The 19,747-nt window shown below is 42.0% G+C and overlaps 1 protein-coding gene across 1 annotated transcript; it reads left to right on the top strand.

Moving 5' to 3' along the window:
- Positions 1 to 9,668: 9,668 nt before the first annotated feature.
- On the top strand, positions 9,669 to 11,526 carry GPRIN2 (G protein regulated inducer of neurite outgrowth 2). Its single transcript, XM_066601614.1, has one exon. It carries the CDS (start codon positions 9,669 to 9,671, stop codon positions 11,487 to 11,489), a length of 1,821 nt encoding a protein of 606 aa, XP_066457711.1. The 3' UTR covers positions 11,490 to 11,526.
- The last annotated feature ends 8,221 nt before the right edge of the window (positions 11,527 to 19,747 follow it).

Here is a 19,747-nt window from a genome sequence, read left to right as displayed (position 1 = left end):
TGCACAGAGCATGGGAAACAAACAAGAAGGAGAACACAGGAAGAGAAATATGATGTCATAGGCATCACAGAAACGTGGTGGAATGATACACATGATGGGAATACAAGCTTGAAGGATACGACTTATTTATAAGAAACAGACCTAAAAAAGGGGGAGGATGTGTTGCGTTGTATGTTAGGAAAATAATCATCTCCACAAAGATTCAAGCTTCAGAGCATGGTAGTTCTGTAGAAACTGTTTAGGTAAGAATACAAGGAGAGAACAACAGAAAGGACACTATTGAAGACATTTACTATAGGCCGCCTTGACAAGCAGATGATAGTGATGAACTATTTCTACATCAGATGGCCAAGCTCTCAAAAAACCATGACATAGTGATCATGGGAGATCTTTAGACATTTGTTAAGAATCCCTCTTAGGTAAAAGTAATGGATCCAACAAATTCTTATCTGCTCTTGCTGACAACTTTATCTTCCAAAGAGAAAACAAGGGGATCTGCTATCTTGAATCTAATTCTTACCAACAGGGAGGAAATAGTTGAGGGAGTAAGGGTGACTGGGACCTTACGAGGCAGTGATCATGCTATCCTTGAATTTTGGATAAAAAGGAAAGGAAGACCTGAAATAACTCATAACTCAAGTTTGGATTTCAGAAAGGCAGATTTTAATGAACTCAGAAAAAGGGTAGGAAGAATCCAATGGATGGATGTTCTTAAGGACAGAAATGTCCAGAAGGTTAGGAAATATTGCGAAATGAAATTCTCAAAGCACAATTGTTAACAATCCCTAAAAGAAGGAAGAAGGGTAAGCATTTAAAGAGACCAGAATGGATGAACACAGAACTTGCACACATGTTAAAAACGCAGAAAAATATGTTTAGCAAATGGAAAGAGGGGGGAATATCTAAAGAAGAATATAATGGGGTCTGCAGAATCTGTAGGACCAAGTGTCAGAAAAGCTAAGGCCTAGTGCCCACGGCCGTGACAGGCTCCGCAAGCGGAATTTCACAGTGGAGTCCGTCACAGTGCCCCCCCCCCCCAAAGACCCCATACTCACCTCCAGATCCGATGTCCCGCATCCCGTGCCAGCACGCATGCGCAGTACAGCGCATGACCCGCGCGCAGTGTCATGTGATGCGGGCGTCGGTGGCCGGGGAAGCGTTTTCACGCTATCTTCCACTGTGCTACAGCAGAAGATAGCGTGACGGACGGCTTCCATTGACTGCAATAGAAGTCGTCTGGACGTACGCCCGCGGCAAATAGAACATGCCGCGGGTGATTACGGGTAATTTCACAGGGTGGAATTCCGCACCATGAGCATTGCGCTATTAGGTTCAATAGAACCTAATAGCTGTGGGGCAATGCCGCAGATTACCGCCGCGTGATACGCGGCAGAAATCCGCCCGTGCGAATTAGGCCTAAAGCTGATAATGAATTGATGCTTGCAACAAAGGCCAAAAGCAGTAAAAAAGGTTTTTTGGGGTATGTCAAAAGCAAAAGAAAAGTTAACAATGCTATTGGATGCTTACAAGATGAAAATGGTGAATTGGTTAAGAATGATGTTGAGAAGGCCAAACTTTTAAATTCCTATTTTGTATATGTTTTCTCTCAGAAAGTAGATGGCACATCAACTGATCTTCCCTGTGCTATTGGGGGAATAAAAGAATGCAGGCTATCTATAAGCAGAGAGATGGGGTGGGAACACTTAGCTAACTTAAATGAATTCAAGTCTCAAGGTCCAGATGAATTACATCCTAGGATACTAAAAGAAGCAGCAGAGGTAATTGCTGAACCACTCGCCATAATCTTTGAAAATTCCTGGAAAATAGGATAAGTCCCAGAATATTGGAAAAGGGCAAATGTTGTCCCTATCTTCAAAAAAGGGAAGAAGGTGGATTCAAGAAACTACAGGCCTGTAAGCCTGACTTCTATACTGGGAAAGATCTTTGAACAAATCATTAAACAGCATGTATACAAGTACTTGGATAAAAATTGAATAATTAACCAGAACCAGCATAGGTTTGTAACAAACAAGTCATGCCAGACTAATCTAATTTCCTTCTATGACAGAATCACTGACTGAGTTGATCAGGAAAATGTGGTGGATATAGTATATCTTGACTTTGGTTAGTATCTCATACCATACTTATTAAAAAAATGACCAAATATGGGAGTGATAAGGCAACTCTTAGGTGAATTCACAACTGACTGAGTGGTCATACTCAAACAGTGGTCATAAATGGCTGCACATCCCAGTGGAAGAATGTATCAAGTGGGGTACCACAAGGCTCTGTCCTAAGCCGAGTGTTGTTCAACATTTTTTTAATGATCTGGAGAAGGAAATTGATGGGAAACTGATCAAATTTGCCAAAGACACAAAGCTAGGAGGGATACCTAATACTAGGGAAGAGAGAGTATTCAAAAAGATCTAGAAAAGCTTGCACAGTGGGCGGTGACTAACAGAATAGTATTTAACAAGGAGAAATGCAAAGTCCTACATTTGGGCAACAAAAATGAAAAAAGCACATACAGGATGGAGGAATTGGGCTAAGCAGCATCACATGTGAAAAAGACTTGGGTATACTAATAGATCATAGACTGAACATGAGTCAACAATGTGATGTAGCAGCCAAAAAGGCAAACACAATTCTGGGATGTATTAAGAGAAGCATAGAGTCTAGATCACATGAGGTCATTATCCCCCTCTACTCTTCCTTAGTCAGACCTCATCAGGAATATTATGTCCTGTTCTGGGCAAATCACTTTAAAAAAGACATAGACAAACTGGAGCAAGCTCAGAGAAGAGTTACCAAGATGGTGAGCGGTCTGCAAATCATGTCCTATGAGGAACGGTTAAAGGATCTGGGAATGTTTAGCTTGCAAAAAAGAAGGCTGAGAGGAGACTTTATAGCTGTCTACAAATATTTGAAGGGCTGTCACTGTGCAGAGGGATCAGCCCTATTCTTATTTGCGGAAGTAAAAACCAGAAGCAATGGAATGAAACTGAAAGGGAGGAGATACAGATTAGATATTAGAAAAACTTTCTGACAGTGAAGGTGATCAATGAGTGGAACAGGTTACCATGGGAGGTGGTGAGTTCTCCTTCAATGGAAGTGTTCAAACTAAGACTGGACTAATAACTATCTGGGATGATTTAGTGATCCTGCACTGAGCAGAGGGTTGGACAGATGACCCTGGAGGTCCCTTCCAACTATACAATTCTATGATTCTATGAACAGCATCCCTTAATTGTATAGTGTAGTCACAGTGCCCCCCCCCCAATGGTATAGTGTACTTTAGTCACAATGCGACCTATAACAGTGCTCTCCAATATTATAGTGCCCCTCAGTCACAGTGCCCCCAATGGTATAGTGTCCCTTAGTCACAGTGCCCCCAATTGTATGGTGCCCCTTAATCACAGTGACCCCCCCATTGGTATAATGCCAATTAGTCTCAGTGCCCCCTTGTAACCATGCTCCCCAATGGTATATTGTACCTTAGTCACAATGCGCCCTAGTAACAGTGCCCCCCACTGGTAATAGTGCCCCCAATGGTATAGTGCCCCTTAGTCACAGTGCTGCACAACGGTATAGTGCCCCTTAGTCACAGTGCCTCCTTGTCATCATGCTCCCCAATGGTATATTGTACCTTAAACACAATGTGCCCTAGTAACATTGCCCCCAATGGTATAGTGTCCTTTAGTCACAATGTCCCTTATTAACAGTGCCCCCCAATGGTATAGTGTTCCTTAGTCACAGTCCCCCCGGGTAACTGTGCCCCACCAATGGTATAGGGTCCCTTAGTCAAAGTGCCTCCTAGTATTCGTGCCCCCCAATGGTATATTACCTCTTAAATCACAGTTTCTCCAAATTGGTATAGTGCCACTTAGTAAGTACCTCTATCAAAATAAATATATTACTCCCTAAGCCCCATTCCCATGCCATACAATGACCCACCTCTTCGCATTTCAGCCTATGAGAATGCCAAAAAAGAGATTCCTGAATGGCCTAATGCAATGCAATGACGTCATTGTGCCGGCCTGAGCAGGAGACCCATGCTGGCTTATCATAGGCTGCTGCTCTGAAGAGGTAGGGCATTGTATGGCATGTGAATGGGGTTTATGTGACTGATATATTTATTTATTTATTTAAAAGTGACAGCCTGCTCCACCATAGTATTTAAGTGCATCAGCATCCTGAGGCCAAATGCACCTGCCTGTCTATATAACAGATATGAATGAGCATATGCCTGACTGCAGGTATACTGACTTGAACTCAAAAATATATGTTCTGACCTTGTGTCATTAGACCTGCAGTCAGACTGGGACAATTGTCTGTAATAGGCTTATGTGAAACTGGCCTTAGTTTAATGGTTGAACTCAGGGCCTTTTAAGGCCGGATAACCTTTTCATTCAATAAATAAAAGGGGGCACTAGTACTGTATAGGGCATAAAGGGGGCACCATTAATACGGAGAGAAATTGAAATGGGTATTGGGGTAGCGGCAGGTTAGGGTGAGGGTGAACAGATGGTTTTGGCTGTAAGAAATCGTCATGGCAGTCTAGGTTCAGATGCAGACAAAAAGCTAAAACCTACTATTCCATTCTGAGATGACACCACTTGGGATCACTGGCGCCAACTACACAGTAATCACTATCACTGTATAGTACGACCCATTCATTTTAATTCCTGTATGCACAAAGCCTTTTTTTTACTCAGACTGATAATCTGATTAAAAACAATTGCAGCATGCCGTATTCTTGTCTGATGTCAGGATGAGAATAGTACATGTCAATGTGTGGTCTTCAGCACATTGGACAGCGATGTCTTGTGGAGGATGCTTTGAATATAACCTCCACCTTTCTGTATAATTATGCTCCATTATTCTGCTATTTATGCAGTTCAGTTTATTTTATAAAGTTGTATTATTTGCTGTTATTCATTATCAGGCAACTGAAGTGGGCTGTAATTCTCGTAAATAATTAGTAGTGCGTAATCAGATTACTCTGCTGACCAAATCCAACTTTCTCTTCATTTTGCAGAAAATTAAATAGGTCACATCTTAAGTCACAAGACAATGAACAATGTGGATAAGTAAAATTGTTGCTTTCATAAGAAGAATTAATGAAAGCAACAGACTTAGGATCAGTCTTACAAGCCAACGGAAGCTTAGCCAAAAATAGTATGCATTAATTCTATATCTCTCCTTGTAAGCCTTCTTGCTAGCTGCAAACCAAGAGCTAAATCCTAGCTGCAAATACTGCTCTGGGTCTAGCTGAAACGAATGTATAGCATGGCCTTTACATTCACTAGATGTTTTATTTCTGATGACGTTTAGCATTCAAGAAGCAAAAAAAATGTATTTGTGGATAGATAGATAGATAGATAGATAGATAGATAGATACAGGGGGGTGGACAAAAATATGGACACATCGTACAAAATGCATGCTTCAGTTACATGGGAGTATAATTCAGATTTCAATAAGACATGTAAAGACTGATTTTAAGTGGAGGTTATATGACACAGATCTTGCCAGGCAGAAGAGAACATCTGCCTGAGGAACGAGGTTCCATTGGCCAGGGGTTTGAGCAACGCAGTTGCTGTTACCAGCTGGCTACCAAAACCACCCAGAGCAGGGAAAGAAGCGAATTAAACACAAATTTGGTGGGAAAGCTATCAGCTGAGCAGGGGTCAAAATGGCAGCTCAATTCCAATTATTAAAATCCCACGCATTTCGTATAGTGTTTCCATATTTTTGTTCACCCCGATAGCTAGCTAGCTAGATTGATTTGAGATAGATAGATAGATTGATTGATTTGAGATTGATTGATTGATTTGAGATAGCTAGATTGATAAATAGATAGATAGTTTCCCCCAAAAAACGTGTTTCCCCCCAAAAAAGAACCTGTCTTATATTAAATTTTGCCCCTAATAAAGCACCAGGTCTTATTTTCAGGGAATGTAGTCAATATAGATCTAATAAGAGCAGTAACAAGTGGATAAAAGTCTATGCATCACAATCGATGCTTCTTTATTGGAACCACATAGTAAAAGGTGGACGAGCCACGTATCGACCCTGTCACAGGGTCTTTATCAAGCTTGATAAAGACCCTGTGACAGGGTCGATACGTGGCTCGTCCACCTTTTACTATGTGGTTTCAATAAAGAAGCATCGATTGTGATGCATAGACTTTTATCTACTTGTTGCTGCTCTCATTAGATCTATTTTGACTACATGGACTTTGGAACCTAGGAGTCGGGCTTCCACTTCTGAGCTTTGCATCAAGGACTTCCTCACACCAATAGGTGAATTACAAGGAAGTGCTGCTGGTATCTACACTTATTTTCAGGGAATGTCTTATTTTACTTACCTAGCAGGAGCGGTCCGGGTCCCTCCCGCCGGTCTCCGAAGTTCCATAGCTGTGCTGTCTGCAAAACATCACTTCCTGGTCATGCGGTTTATAAATCCCGCCTCCAGGAAGCGATGGTTCTGATTGGTTCAGTGAGCGCTGCTCTTAGCCAATTAATGCAGCGCTCGTTGAACCAATGCAACAGCCCATTGAATCCCCCACACCAGCTGCCATGCGCCCTCCCGAGCTTAAGGATCTCGACATACATCTGGAAGCAACTTGTCTCCAATTTTCCCGAGTTGATACTCGTCTCAGTCCTCTCCCTGGGTTGCCTTTCTTATTTAGTTGCGGTCTTTCATTTGGGCTTTGGGAAACAGCAAGCATTAAAAATATTAGAGAACTCTTTAGAGGCAATGCCCCGATGGACTTCCCCACACTAAGCCAATCGTTCCAGCTACCAAGCAAACTAGGTTTTGTCCACCTGAGGTTGAGATATGCCTTACACTCTCTAGATTGCTTAGACCAGCATTCCTCAAAGCAGCTTTTATCTTCTTCTACGAGCACTGCTAAAGGGATCTCCACATTTTACAAGTACACCTTTGCTTTGGACTCTCAAAACAAATCCCCACAAATGAAGTTGTAGGAACTGGACCTCAAGCAGCAATTCAACATTAAAAAGCTTGGAAGTGGACCCTTGCATGGGATCTTGCACAAGGTCGCACACTGGGAATTCTCATAGAAAATATTTCTGCGCCGGTACCTGACTCTGGCAAGGCTGACTAGAATGAATGAAGATATCTCTGAAGTGTACAGGAGAGGGTGTGGGGAGAAGCGCATGTTCGTTCACTTGTTGTGAGTGTGCCAGGTTATTCGTTCCTTCTGGAATGCGGTATTCGACCTCATTCATTCTGTGACACGTCAGTTTGTGTCCCCGGACCCAGCGCTGGCCCTCTGTTTCCTAAACACTAACAGGCTATTCCCTTTTTACTCAGTTCTCACTTCTCACATTATTCTGGCATCGTGGTTAAATTGCGAGACACTGGAAGTCGACTGGGGCTACTTCAACCTCACTAGTCATAAACTCGGTCAATCAAAAATTCCACTTAGAGGAGATCTACTCCTGCAGGTACATCAAGAATCCCTTCTGGCTGGCCTAATGGGCACTATGGATAGACTTTATGACCTCTAACCCTGCTTAGGCGTAGTTTGCAAGGTTGGTGGACGGATGAACAGCTAGGGACCCCATGCACTGGGTCCGCTAGGCACAAGCTTGGCGGGGCTCTGCTGCACCCACCATGGCTCGCCAAAAGATATAGCAATGCTTCCCCCCATCTTTGTAATATGCTGTTTAGACATCTGTCACCAAGACAGACTTGTCATTCAGCGCTTCTATCTATCTATCTATCTATCTATCTATCTATCTATCTATCTATCTATCTCATATCTATCTATCTATGTATCTGTCTCATATCAATCTATCTAGCTATTTATCTCTTATTTATCTATCAATCGACCTATCTACTGTGTTTCCCTGAAGATAAGACATACCCTGTAAATAAGTGTTCAGCAGGGAGATGGGGCAGAAATTAGTCAGGGAGGTATTCTCCTTCCCTGGTTTAGGTATAGTAACAATCAAGGCCTCCAGCATCTCAGCTGGAAAAGAGCCGTCCCCCGTTGAAAACCGACGCCAGATGGGGACCCAGAAGGGAAGCTTCCCTCCTATAGTAGCCCTTGGAGAAGCCGTCTGGCCCCAGAGACTTGTGGAGTTTCAGCCATTTGATCGTGTCTAGGACTTCCAGATGAGTGATTGGGGCCGAGAGAGCCTCCACCAGTATGGGGAACAGACGGGGGAGGTTATCGTCCTGCAAGAAATTTAAGATTTCCTTCTCTCAGGGGTGATGTATATTTGTTTAATTCTTTAAGTTGTAGATGGAGGAGTAATAAGTTGTAAACGCGTTGACAATCTTTTGAGGATGGATGATTTTCTTGGCCATCTGCACCTAAGTGGAATCTAATCCTGTCGTTGGCTCTGAGCCCCTTAAGTTGTTTTGCTAGCGTAGTGCCAGTTAAGTTGTCATGGGCATAGAATTGCATTTTTAACTTCTGGAATGGGATTTTATGTTAGCGGCCAGTAGACTTTGGAGCTTGGCGCGCATTTTAAATAGTTCCTCTGCTCTCTGTGGGGTTTGGTTAGTCTTATTTAGGGAATCTAAGAGTTTAATTTGGTCTGTCAGAAGAGTAAATTTTTTATCTCTCTTTTTTTTTTTAGCTCAGGCACTGTATTTAATGCAGAGGCCTCTCATAGAGGCTTTGTGTGTATTCCCCACTAAAAAAATATTGGGGATCAAGCCTGAGTTAACTGAAAGAAACAACTGTAACTCATTTTCAAGGGTTTGGTCGTATTCGGAGTGGCTAAGGATGTACTCATTAAGCCTCCATGGGAAGGATAGGCATGGTTAAATTTATCCTGGAGCGTCAGGGATATGGGGGCATAGTTTGACCACAATGAAAATACTTTTGAGCAATCAATAAAGGTCAATGCTTTTTATTATGTGAAACACCAGCAATAAAATTGTTTTGAGGAAAGGAACCTCTTCATCATATAGCTGGGATGCAGGCGGCAGGGGCTGCGTTTAATACAAGGCTCAGGCACCAATATGCTAATTGGCATAGAACTATATATTAGTGCCTGCATGTTCTGAGCCTTTTATTAAATGCAGCCCATGCCGTCTGTAAATTTGTTGGGTAGTGGGTAGCCGCAGCCCCTTTTGTGGAGCCCCAACTATTCTTTGGAGTGGCGTTAAATTGAAAAAAAATGTTTTGCTTTTGCATAAATTAGCTGGAACCAAATTTGTGACTTTTTAATGACAGGAAAATTTCATAAGTGCCTTAATAATTTCTCACGTAGTCTCTATTTAAAAGAATATTTGAGTATTGTAAGCTATGATAGAAGGGTAATCCCAACTAATGACAGTGCTCATGGAAAAGTCTATTATTTTAACTTACCTTGTTTGTTGCAACCACTAATGTTAAATGGTGTTTTCCCATTACTTAAAATTGCTTCACAGCCACTCTGTCCTTCTTTTTTATGTTGCTAACCAGGACATGTGACTGCTGCAGCCAATTGCTGGCTATAGAAGGTCACTGCTGTGGTCAGTGACTGGCTGCCGCAGTCAAATGTCCTGGTCAGCAGCAACCAAGAAGGATAGAGCGGTTGTGAAGCAATTTCAATTTGTGGGAAAATCTGTTTAATATCAACTGTAAATGAATTAATTAACAAATGTATCTCTTTCATGCAGGTGCTGAAGTACGTTACTTATCATGGCAAGCAGGAACCATAGCCTCTCTTCCCCAACTTGCCAAGAAACACTACACCTATTTTGCCAAGAGAAGACAAACTGTGGCTGCCATTCCCTCTCGAAAAGCTCTTCTGCTTTGCCTAGCAGTGGTGCTGGAGGTCCACAGAAGAAACAAGAGATTCATAAAAGCCTTAACAGTATTGTTTATGTGACCAAGTGTAATGAAAACAGTATGTTTCCGCGTTCAAATACTTCTGAGTGGTCTTCTAGCAACGATTGTCCTCCTGAACTTAATCCTGTAAAATCTGACTGCAATCATCTTTCCGTTGGTCACGTGTATGAAAGGATTCATCCTAAAACTCACTATCGCTCAGCTGAATCCTCCTTAGCAGCAGCAGAGCAAGAGGTCACGCAAAGCTTTACCAGATACAATGTCTCTGAAAATATTTCCTTACTTGGTCACTCGGAAACCTCAGTGTGTAAAGTTGACAGCGTGGAGAATCTTGACTTGCCTGGAAATATAGTCCAGAAGAGTTATTCGGATTACTTCTGTGGAAGAAGGACCTCAGTGCCTCATTTTGTAAGGGGAAATAACACAACTAGTGCCACATATTCCAATCTCTCCGCTTCCAGCAGCATTTCTGGGTCTGGCAGTGATGGGACTTGTAATCTAAGCAATATTACTCAAGACTCTGGGATAGTTCATTCTCCATCAAATGTTCAAAACAATTTGACCGATGTGTTTTCTGACAAGGATCAAAATATTCCATTGAGTCATTTGGGCAGCAGTACAGTTCAACACAACATCACAGTGTATACAGTGCCAGGAGCATATCAACATGGAGTATTGAGACAAGGGCATTCTGGGAATGGATTTCCAAGTAATGATTACATATATAGTCAGCCACACTACAATATTCCAGGTGTTATGTCTTGTGACAACATTTCAGAAACTAAGCTCTCGCCACCAGCAATGATTATCCATAACAGCTGTTCGGTCCATTGCAGCAAGGGCTATGAACCATTGCTAAAAGTTGATGATACAATTGCTGCCTATTGCCATTCCTTCCCCATATCATCTATTCAACACTCATCTGGATTGGTGCATTCACTTGGTGAACCAGTTTTAGGGCACACTCTACCGCAGTTCTACTCACAGTTGCCACAGCCTGAGAATTTGTCATTTCCAAAACTAGTATCATCAGTTAGTGAATCTGGATTAGATGCTAAGAAGTTAATACGATGTGGCCGTCTTGTCTTTCCACAACCTCCTGTCTCAATTGGAGAAATTAATTTGCTCACTGCAGAAAGAAGTACCAGTGATTTACTACTTAAAACAATGGAAACCCCATTAGATGTTTTGGATATTCCAGACGCAAACCCAAAGACAAAAGATTCTTGGACAATGACATCTACAAACTATTTATCACTAGACCGAAAAAGCTCTATTAGCTGCAAAGATGCAGAAGTTCAAACTGTGATTATCATGGAAAGCAAGGCCATCTCAACCACTCCTTGTATTCAGAGCGGTAGTCCCTCTCACTTTTTATCAGACGTTGGTTTAGGAATTGACCTACAAGGTCCTCAAACACCAGTGCGAGATGTTCGTTATGATGATGAAGGAATGACATGGGAGGTTTATGGAGCTTCCGTAGACCCTGAGGTTCTTGGCTTAGCTATTCAGAAGCATCTAGAGATCCAAATTGAACAGAACACACAGCCATCCGAACAATCAGGAGAAATAGAACAGCCAAATAAAGAGAGGAGGAGGTCTATAAGAACTGTTATGCAATCCCTAAGACAATCCAACTGTTGTGCATGCACCAACGCTACATCTGAGTGACAATCAAATCATAAACAACCAACAATGATTTCCTTGCGTGCACTCAATTATTTGTAGCACACAGGCCATGTTGCCTATAACTTGCAATAGCTGATATAAAGCCATAATTACTCTCACTTTTTATACTATGCATGAATTAAAGAAAACCTATTTTCAAGTTCCTGCCGCCCTAACCCAGGGTATCAGGAAATCAGGACAGGAAAGTGCAAACATGTATGTTTTATGCTGAAATCCCGTGGCTTTTCAGGAAAAAAAAACCCATACTTTTAAAATAGTCTCGGAATGGATCTCTAAGTTACGGGGGTGGAGCCTCATTGACCTCTCCCAACCAGATTGCCTAGACTCACAGGTCTCCTCCTGTTTGTATATGGGGAGCGACCTGCCAATCTAGGTGATCTGAGTGGGGAGAGGCCGGTGGGGCCCCATCCTGGTGGCTCTAAGTTCCATTCCAAGATAATTTTTAAAGCATGTTTTTTGTGAAACGCCACAGTGTTTCAAAATAGAACATAGTGGGCTGCACCATGCATTCCTGTCCCAAGCTCATGCTTGTCATGGTTTGGATAGAATGAGCCTGGTAACAGGTTCTCTTGAAGACCTACATTTTTGGTGCAGTTTTTGATGCAGTTCTTTCAAGCCTAAGGACTAAGGCACACAGCGACAGAGCCTGTAGGGCAGTGCACAAAGGCCATGTGGTATCTTAGTATGACCTTTGTGTACTGCTGTACAGGCACGGTATATGCAGACATGTTCTAAGTAAGCGCACCTCTATATATACACAGTCTGATAGAATATGCCACAGGTTTTTTTTCTCAGATTCGAGAAAAACAAAATGACTTTATGAAATCAGCAGCATATGGATGTGGAATAAAGACCCTTGTACCTCTATGCAAGTGTAAATAACTCCAACTTCAACACATGAGTCATACTTTCATATTTTTCCTCTTATTTTTTGATCCACTGCTGTGTGAAGGTCAAAAAGTGCACCAAAAACTGAAGTGTCAATCTATCCATAGGTCAGTTCCATACGAGCGTATTGTAACACGTCCATAATATGTTTTTGTAATATGGACATGTAACGGATAATATTTCAACCAGTATCAGTATTTGATCTGTATGTGCCTCTATATTTATTTATTGGTAATATTTTCTATTGGTCTAATATGGATCCATATTTGCCACTGTATTTTCTGTAATTGGTTTTAATTTCTACCGAGCAAATAAGGATCCATATTAGACGGATAGAAAATATTAGCAATAACTACAAATACATCCAAACAAATCAAATACTGAAGACAATACTGATAATTTATGGAGTCATCTGTATTTTAATTCTGCATTTTAATGACTTTCCATAGACTATAATGTGCAAAATTTTTAATACGATCAAAAGTAGCGCATGTTGTGTTTTTTTAAAACATGGAAATACATTCATTGTCAGACAATCCCTCCCCTAGAAGTTGTCGAATGGAAGGAAACTTCCTCTGTGTGATTGTAACATTGATATAAGTAAGTGATTACAATATCAGAGCAAAAGCATCACTTATTGTGTAAAACGAGGCTCTAGTACCTTGTTATACCAGCTCTAGCTTGGATACAAGGTGTGATACAGGCATGCATGGAGGCTCTAGTACCCTCTTCCACCTCCTCTAGCTTAGATATAAGATTTGATACAGGCAGGCATGGAGCTCTAGTATCCTGTTGTACCGCCTCTAGTTTGGATACAAGATGTGATATGGGAGGTCATGGAGGTACTAGCACCCTGTTGCACCGCTTCTAGCTTGGAGACAAGATGTGATACAGTCGGGCATGGGGATATACAGGTTCCTTATGGTACCCTGCAGCATATCGCTCGTTGGCATCCCAGATGGTCCCTTACCTGTTCTATTGGTGATAAATCTGGTGACCGGGCAGCCACGGAAGTGTGACAATGTTGTGGGGCCATTCTTGTGGCACCCTTGTGTGTGCGGCCTAGCATTATCCTGCTACCTCTTGGAAGCTGCCATGAGAGGAACACATGTGGCTGCAGGATGTCCTGAACATATTGCTGAGCTGTGGTTGTCCTTTATACCACTACTCAGGGGGACTGACTGTTGTATATGATGCCCCCCAGACCTTCCCACCAGCAAGGGGCAGTATGTCACTCCACAGCAGAGGCAGGATTGAGGCGCTCACCCTAAGGTCTCCAGACATGAACATTGCTGTCATCAGTGCTAAACTGAACCTGGATTTGTGCCTGAAAATAACCCGGTTCCACGCAGTAGCAGTCTAGGTTCATTGTTCACGACACCACTGCAGACAGAGGTGAAGGTGGTTGCATGTCAAAGGCAGTGCATGTAATGGGTGCCGTGAGACCAAATATTTTTCAGCCAACCACCTGGAAATGGTTCCGACAGACACAGGGGTGTAATGATGTTGCTCCCTGTCTCTGGATGACGGACAACAAGACAGTTGGAGCTGCTCATCCTTTTTGGATGATCAGATGATCCTCTCAACTGGTGTTCTGTTGAAGGTGTCATGAGCTCGGTCGCCTTTTGTGCCCCCCACTTCCACTGGTCCAACACCTCCTAACAGTCTGGTCAGAATGGTCCTCTCTACTTGTGGTCTGTTGGGGGCGTCCTGAGCCCAGTCGCCTTGTGTGCCCTCACATATCCACTGGTCCCATCACCTCCTAACAGTCTGGTCAGATGGTCCTCTCTACTTGTGGTCTGTCGGGGGCGTCCTGAGCCCAGTCGCCTTGTGTGCCCTCACACATCCACTGGTCCCAACACCTCCTAACAGTCTGGTCAGAACGGCCAGTGGGGAACAATTCATCGATATGACCATACAGCTTCTCACATCCCAATAATGCGCCCCTCTCAGACTCTGATAACAGGGTGAAATCTCTTTTCTGTGTCGTAGAGGCATCTAGTGGTCAACAAGCTCTACACAAGCAGAAGAAGAGGTCACTACACACAAGGAGCCTCCCAGAGCCTTTTATAGGCCAAGGGGAACCACTTTTAGGGCCTCATGTGACAAGACTGTTCATCTAATCACACCACAACTAAAATCATTTGTATTTCTGCCTCAGATGTAACTGCATGCTGAGTTTTACAGCAAAACAGCAACTTCTTCTAGGGGTGGGGGTGTTTTTGACAAAGAGTGTAGACATATAGACTTACTTTAGCTCTTTATTAAGGTCCGCAAGACATGGACCAACTATAGACCAAAAATATACATGTCTGGATGCTGGCTAAGGCTTCCCAAGATTTTTAATCAAAAATATTTAATGAATTCTATCCAATTAAATAAAATAAAATGGTTTAAATCTGTCAATCATACTGATCAGTTGTAAGGTTTTTCTGGTATATACCATGGTGCAGTCAAATTACAGTTTATAGACATTGCAGTAACCACGGCAGAAAGCAGCAGTTTGACTGCACGGTGTGAATATACCCCGAGGACATGTGTACCGCATGTGCTTTATGTAGAAACAAATGCCAGTGACTGTAAGACGAGCAACATGATATTCATGCAATGATTTCTATATAATATGAGTCAGTAGGTGCTAAAGATAACTGTGAAACTACACGTACTGCATAAGATAGCAAGGGCTGCATGTATAGTCAGGAGCTACAATTAGGTTTCTGCAAGCACCTGCCTGTTGCACTGTGAACTTTCAGTATCAATAGTTTTTGTAGCCTCTGTGAGGTTTCTTCTTTGTATCTTTGGAGCTCCTTATAAATGTCATTGTCCACTTTTTGTTCTCTGTACATCTAATGCCTGATATTAATCATAAAATCCTGTATAAGTTTTCCACTTTCTCCAGCCAATCAGCATGTATTCAAACAGCACAGATGACATGTTGTTAAAAGCCACATAGAAACTGCATAGGTTTTATTAGAACTTGCTGCGTTTTTTAATGCAGTCTCAATAAAATTCACGACCACATCAAAAATGTGTGCAGAATTACTGCACCTTCACTACACTGCTTGGATACAGCCTATATGCAGACTGTCGGGATATATAACACCGCCTTACTTCAATCCACCCGCCCACCAGTGCACCCACCCCAGGATTGTAAATAAAGACATGACAAGAATATACCTTTTGCTGGGTGGGTGTTTGTTGAAGCTCGAGCCAACCATAACATTAAACAGAACTTCATTAACTACCTAACTTTTGCTCAGAAGCGAAATGCTGCCCGTAGGCTAATCCCTAGGTAAGTTCGCCTTCCAAGCTACCTCATCACCGATTACCAGGAAAACCGCCAGCTGTGACTTACAATGACAAAAAAAGCAACTGATCAACAAAAAACTGCTTCTAACCGAGGTGCAGAATGCTGTTTGCATTATAATATAAATAACATATACAAAATTACAACAACCACAAGTTGTCCCAAAAAGAGGAAGGAAGGAAGGTCGGTTCTGATCCAAGGCTACACTACAAGAGGTAGCTGATGCATTAACACAGCCAAGAGGGGGAACAAAGGGGGGTGAGAGAGACCAAGGGGTGGGCCACTCAAAAGGACTGAGAATGGGGGTTGCAAACCCCTCCCAACCCAACTCTCCCTAAGCGGTTGCGTGTCTTGCAAGTACAATGCGCTCAAGGAAATCCCCGAACCGAGTGATCTCATCTTGGGTAATTGGAACCGATGTCAGGTGTATGTTAATTACCTTACATTCTGTGATTGCTTAAGGGTTCCTTCCCACGGGCATATTTGTGCGCGTTAAATTTACACATGCAATACGCAGAGAGAAGAACCCATTAATTTCAATGGGTTTGTTCACATTTCAGTCACACGCAAAAAAAACCCTACAGCATGAATTAGTTTTCTGCACATTTGCGCACCACAGGTTCCCATAAAAGTCAATGGTGGGGGGGCACAAATGCTACGTAATTCTGCTGAAAAAGAACACATCTGGAACTATTAAACCATTTCAGGAAGTGCTTATGAGAACAAACCTATTGAAATGGGTTCTATTCTCTGTGATTTCTTTATGTGCACAAACACAGCCGTGTGAAGAAGACCTAAGCCTAGTTTCACACTATTTTGGGCTTTTCAGATGTGAGGAAAGTAGTGTGGTAATTCCACAACACAATCCGCAGTGCTCACAGCCTTGCGACAAATTAATTCCACTGTGCCAATCCAAAACATTTCCGCAGCAAATCATTCCAACATTGGCATCGTTACTGATTACTCTCTTCCGCTGGAAGTAATGTACAGGGGGTGGACAAAAATATGGAAACACCATACGAAGTGCGTGCCTTAAATTTCACAATACTACCAGTAAATTTTAACTGTATCAAGACATGTAGAGCCCGATGTTAAGTGGAGGTAATACAACACAGATGCTGTCGGACAGAAGTAAACATCTGCCGGAGCAACAAGGTCAGGGGTTTCCATATTTATGTCCCCCCCCCCCCCCCCTCTGTAAGTTTCCTAAAACACTGTTCACCTAAATTGTGCCGTACATTGCAACGAAGTTCAGCATGAAATCCGCCACAAAAGTTCTGCAGTGTGAACTCACAGCGGCAATTTTAAGTCGTGGGAAAACTCTTTAAGCTGCCTCGTGACCGCAGCAGTTTTTTAAATAAAAACAGCATTTTTCTTAACATCTGAGAAAACATCTTTAGGCCTCGTACACATGGGCGGCATTTTGATGCAGAGTAGGTACGTCAAAAAATTGTATCTAAAAGAACCTATGGTTTCCTATGGGTTCTTTCAGACATACTATTTTTTGATGCGTCGAAAAAAATCGCCTGTCAAAAGTTCGCACAATAGGCGCAATTTCTTGACACAGAGATTTCTCTCTGTCAAAAGAAAGGACAAGTCCCATCTTCTGACAGCACAACGCCGGCGGCTCTTATAGACTCCTGTGGAAACCGGTTGTTAAAGGGAGGGGGAGCTGCATACTCGTGCATAGTAGCCACGACGTACTCTCAGCTGCTATTCGCTCGCACGATATAACGCACAGATAGCCGTGATGTTTTAACGTGGCTATCTGAGCTCTAAAATGACGCCCATGTAAATGAGGCTTTAGGTTGTAGTTTACACAGCTGATAGCGAGGGGGCGCAAGTCACATCACACAGACACTGCACATTTGTATGTACTATTATCACACAACACTCGCAAGAAAATAGGACATTCTGCGAATTCTCTGTCTTGCAGCATCGTATTCCTTCATCTGCTAGACCCATTGGAAATAATCAGTACCATTTCCGTGCCAGATTTTTACATCTCACGATGCACAATATATCTATATATATAAAATTGAATGTATGCGTGTCTGTCTGTCTGTCTGTTTGTCCTTTTTGCGCTACTACACCATTCATCCGATCGCCATGAAACTTTGGGAAGTTGTTGAGTACACTCCTGGGTAGATTATAGGCATAGTACAACTATCCTATGATAAATGGCGCGCTTGCGAGCGTCGTCGACAGTTACGCCCGGCACCCCCCCCCCCCCCCCCACGTAGATTGTTCGATTTCCATCATTGCCACTAATTTTCTCACTTCCCGGTGTCGTAGAAACATGAAATTTGGCATGATCATTGACTATGTCATGAATAGGAAAAGTAAATGGGTCCCAAGTCGATATTCAATTCTAAGCGCCAAAGAATTAGCGTCCAAATTTTACGTGGGGAATCTAATTCTCTCACTTCCAAATGTCATAGAAACTTGAAATGTGGCACGAGCATTGGTTATGTCATAAATAGGAAAAGTTAATGAGACCCAACCCAATTATTCAATTCTAAGCGCCAAAGAATTAGCGTCCAAATTTTACGTACGGAATCTAATTCTCTCACTTCCCAATGTTATAGAAACATGAAATTTGGCACGAGCATTGATTATGTCAAAAATAGGAAAAGGTAATGGGTCCCAACTCGATTATTTAATTCTAGCGCAAAAGAATTAGCGTCCAAATTTTACGTACGGAATCTAATTCTCTCACTTCCCAATGTAATTTGGCACGAGCATTGATTATGTCATAAATAGGAAAAGTTAATGGGTCCCAACTCGATTATTCAATTCTAAGCGCAAAAAAATTAGCATCCAAACTTTACGTACGGAATCTAATTCAATCACTTCCCAATGTCATAGAAACTTGAAATTTGGCACGAGCATTGATTATGTCATAAATAGGAAAAGCTAATGGGTCCCAACTCGATTATTCAATTCTAAGCGCCAAAGAAATAGCGTCCAAATTTTACGTGCGGAATTTAATTTTCTCACTTCACGATGTCATAGAAACATGAAATTTGGCACGAGCATTGGTTATGTCATAAATAGGAAAAGTCAAAGGGTCCCAACTCGATTATTTAATTCTAAGCGCAAAAGAATTAGTGTCCAAATTTTAAGTACTTAATCTAATTTTCTCACTTCCCAATGTTATAGAAACTTGAAATTTGGCACGAGCATTGATTATGTCATAAATAGGAAAAGTTAATGGGTCCCAACCCGATTATTTAATTCTAAGCGCAAAAGAATTAGCGTCCAAATTTTACGTACGGAATCTAATTTTCTCACTTCCCGATGTAATTTGGCACGAGCATTGATTATGTCATAAATAGGAAAAGCTAATGGTCCCCACTCGATTATTCAATTCTAAGCGCCAAAGAATTCGCGTCCAAATTTTACGTGCGGAATTTAATTTTCTCACTTCACGATGTCATAGAAACATGAAATTTGCTATGAGCATTGATTATGTCATAAATAGGAAAAGTTAATGGGTCCCAACTCGATTACTTAATTCTAAGCGCAAAAGAATTAGTGTCCAAATTTTACGTACGTAATCTAATTTTCTCACTTCACGATGTCATAGAAACATGAAATTTGGTATGAGCATTGATTATGTCATAAATAAGAAAAGCTAATGGGTCCCAACTCGATTATTCAATTCCAAGCGCAAAAGAATTAGTGTCCAAATTTTACGTACGGAATCTAATTCTCTCACTTGATGTCATCTATATATATATAAATGAATGTATGTCTGTCTGTCCTTTTATGCATTACTACACCATTCATCCAATCGCCATGAAACTTTGGGAAGTTGTTGAGTACACTCCTGGGAAGATTACTGGCATAGTACAACTATCCATCGTTGACAGTTATGCCCCCCAGACAAAGATCGTTTGATTTCCATCTCAAGCACGAAAGCAAAAGGCATTATGAGCAACGGGATGCGTGTTCAACTACAAAATGATGCATCCGCCGAACGTTTCGCTTGACAATTGCTGGATATTGAGAATGCTGAGGTAAAATGAAAGCTGCACTGTGA

Source organism: Eleutherodactylus coqui, chromosome 4 (assembly GCF_035609145.1).
Source record: "Eleutherodactylus coqui strain aEleCoq1 chromosome 4, aEleCoq1.hap1, whole genome shotgun sequence".
Classification (NCBI taxonomy): Eukaryota; Metazoa; Chordata; class Amphibia; order Anura; family Eleutherodactylidae; genus Eleutherodactylus; species Eleutherodactylus coqui.
This window is presented reverse-complemented; position numbering and strand designations above follow the sequence as displayed.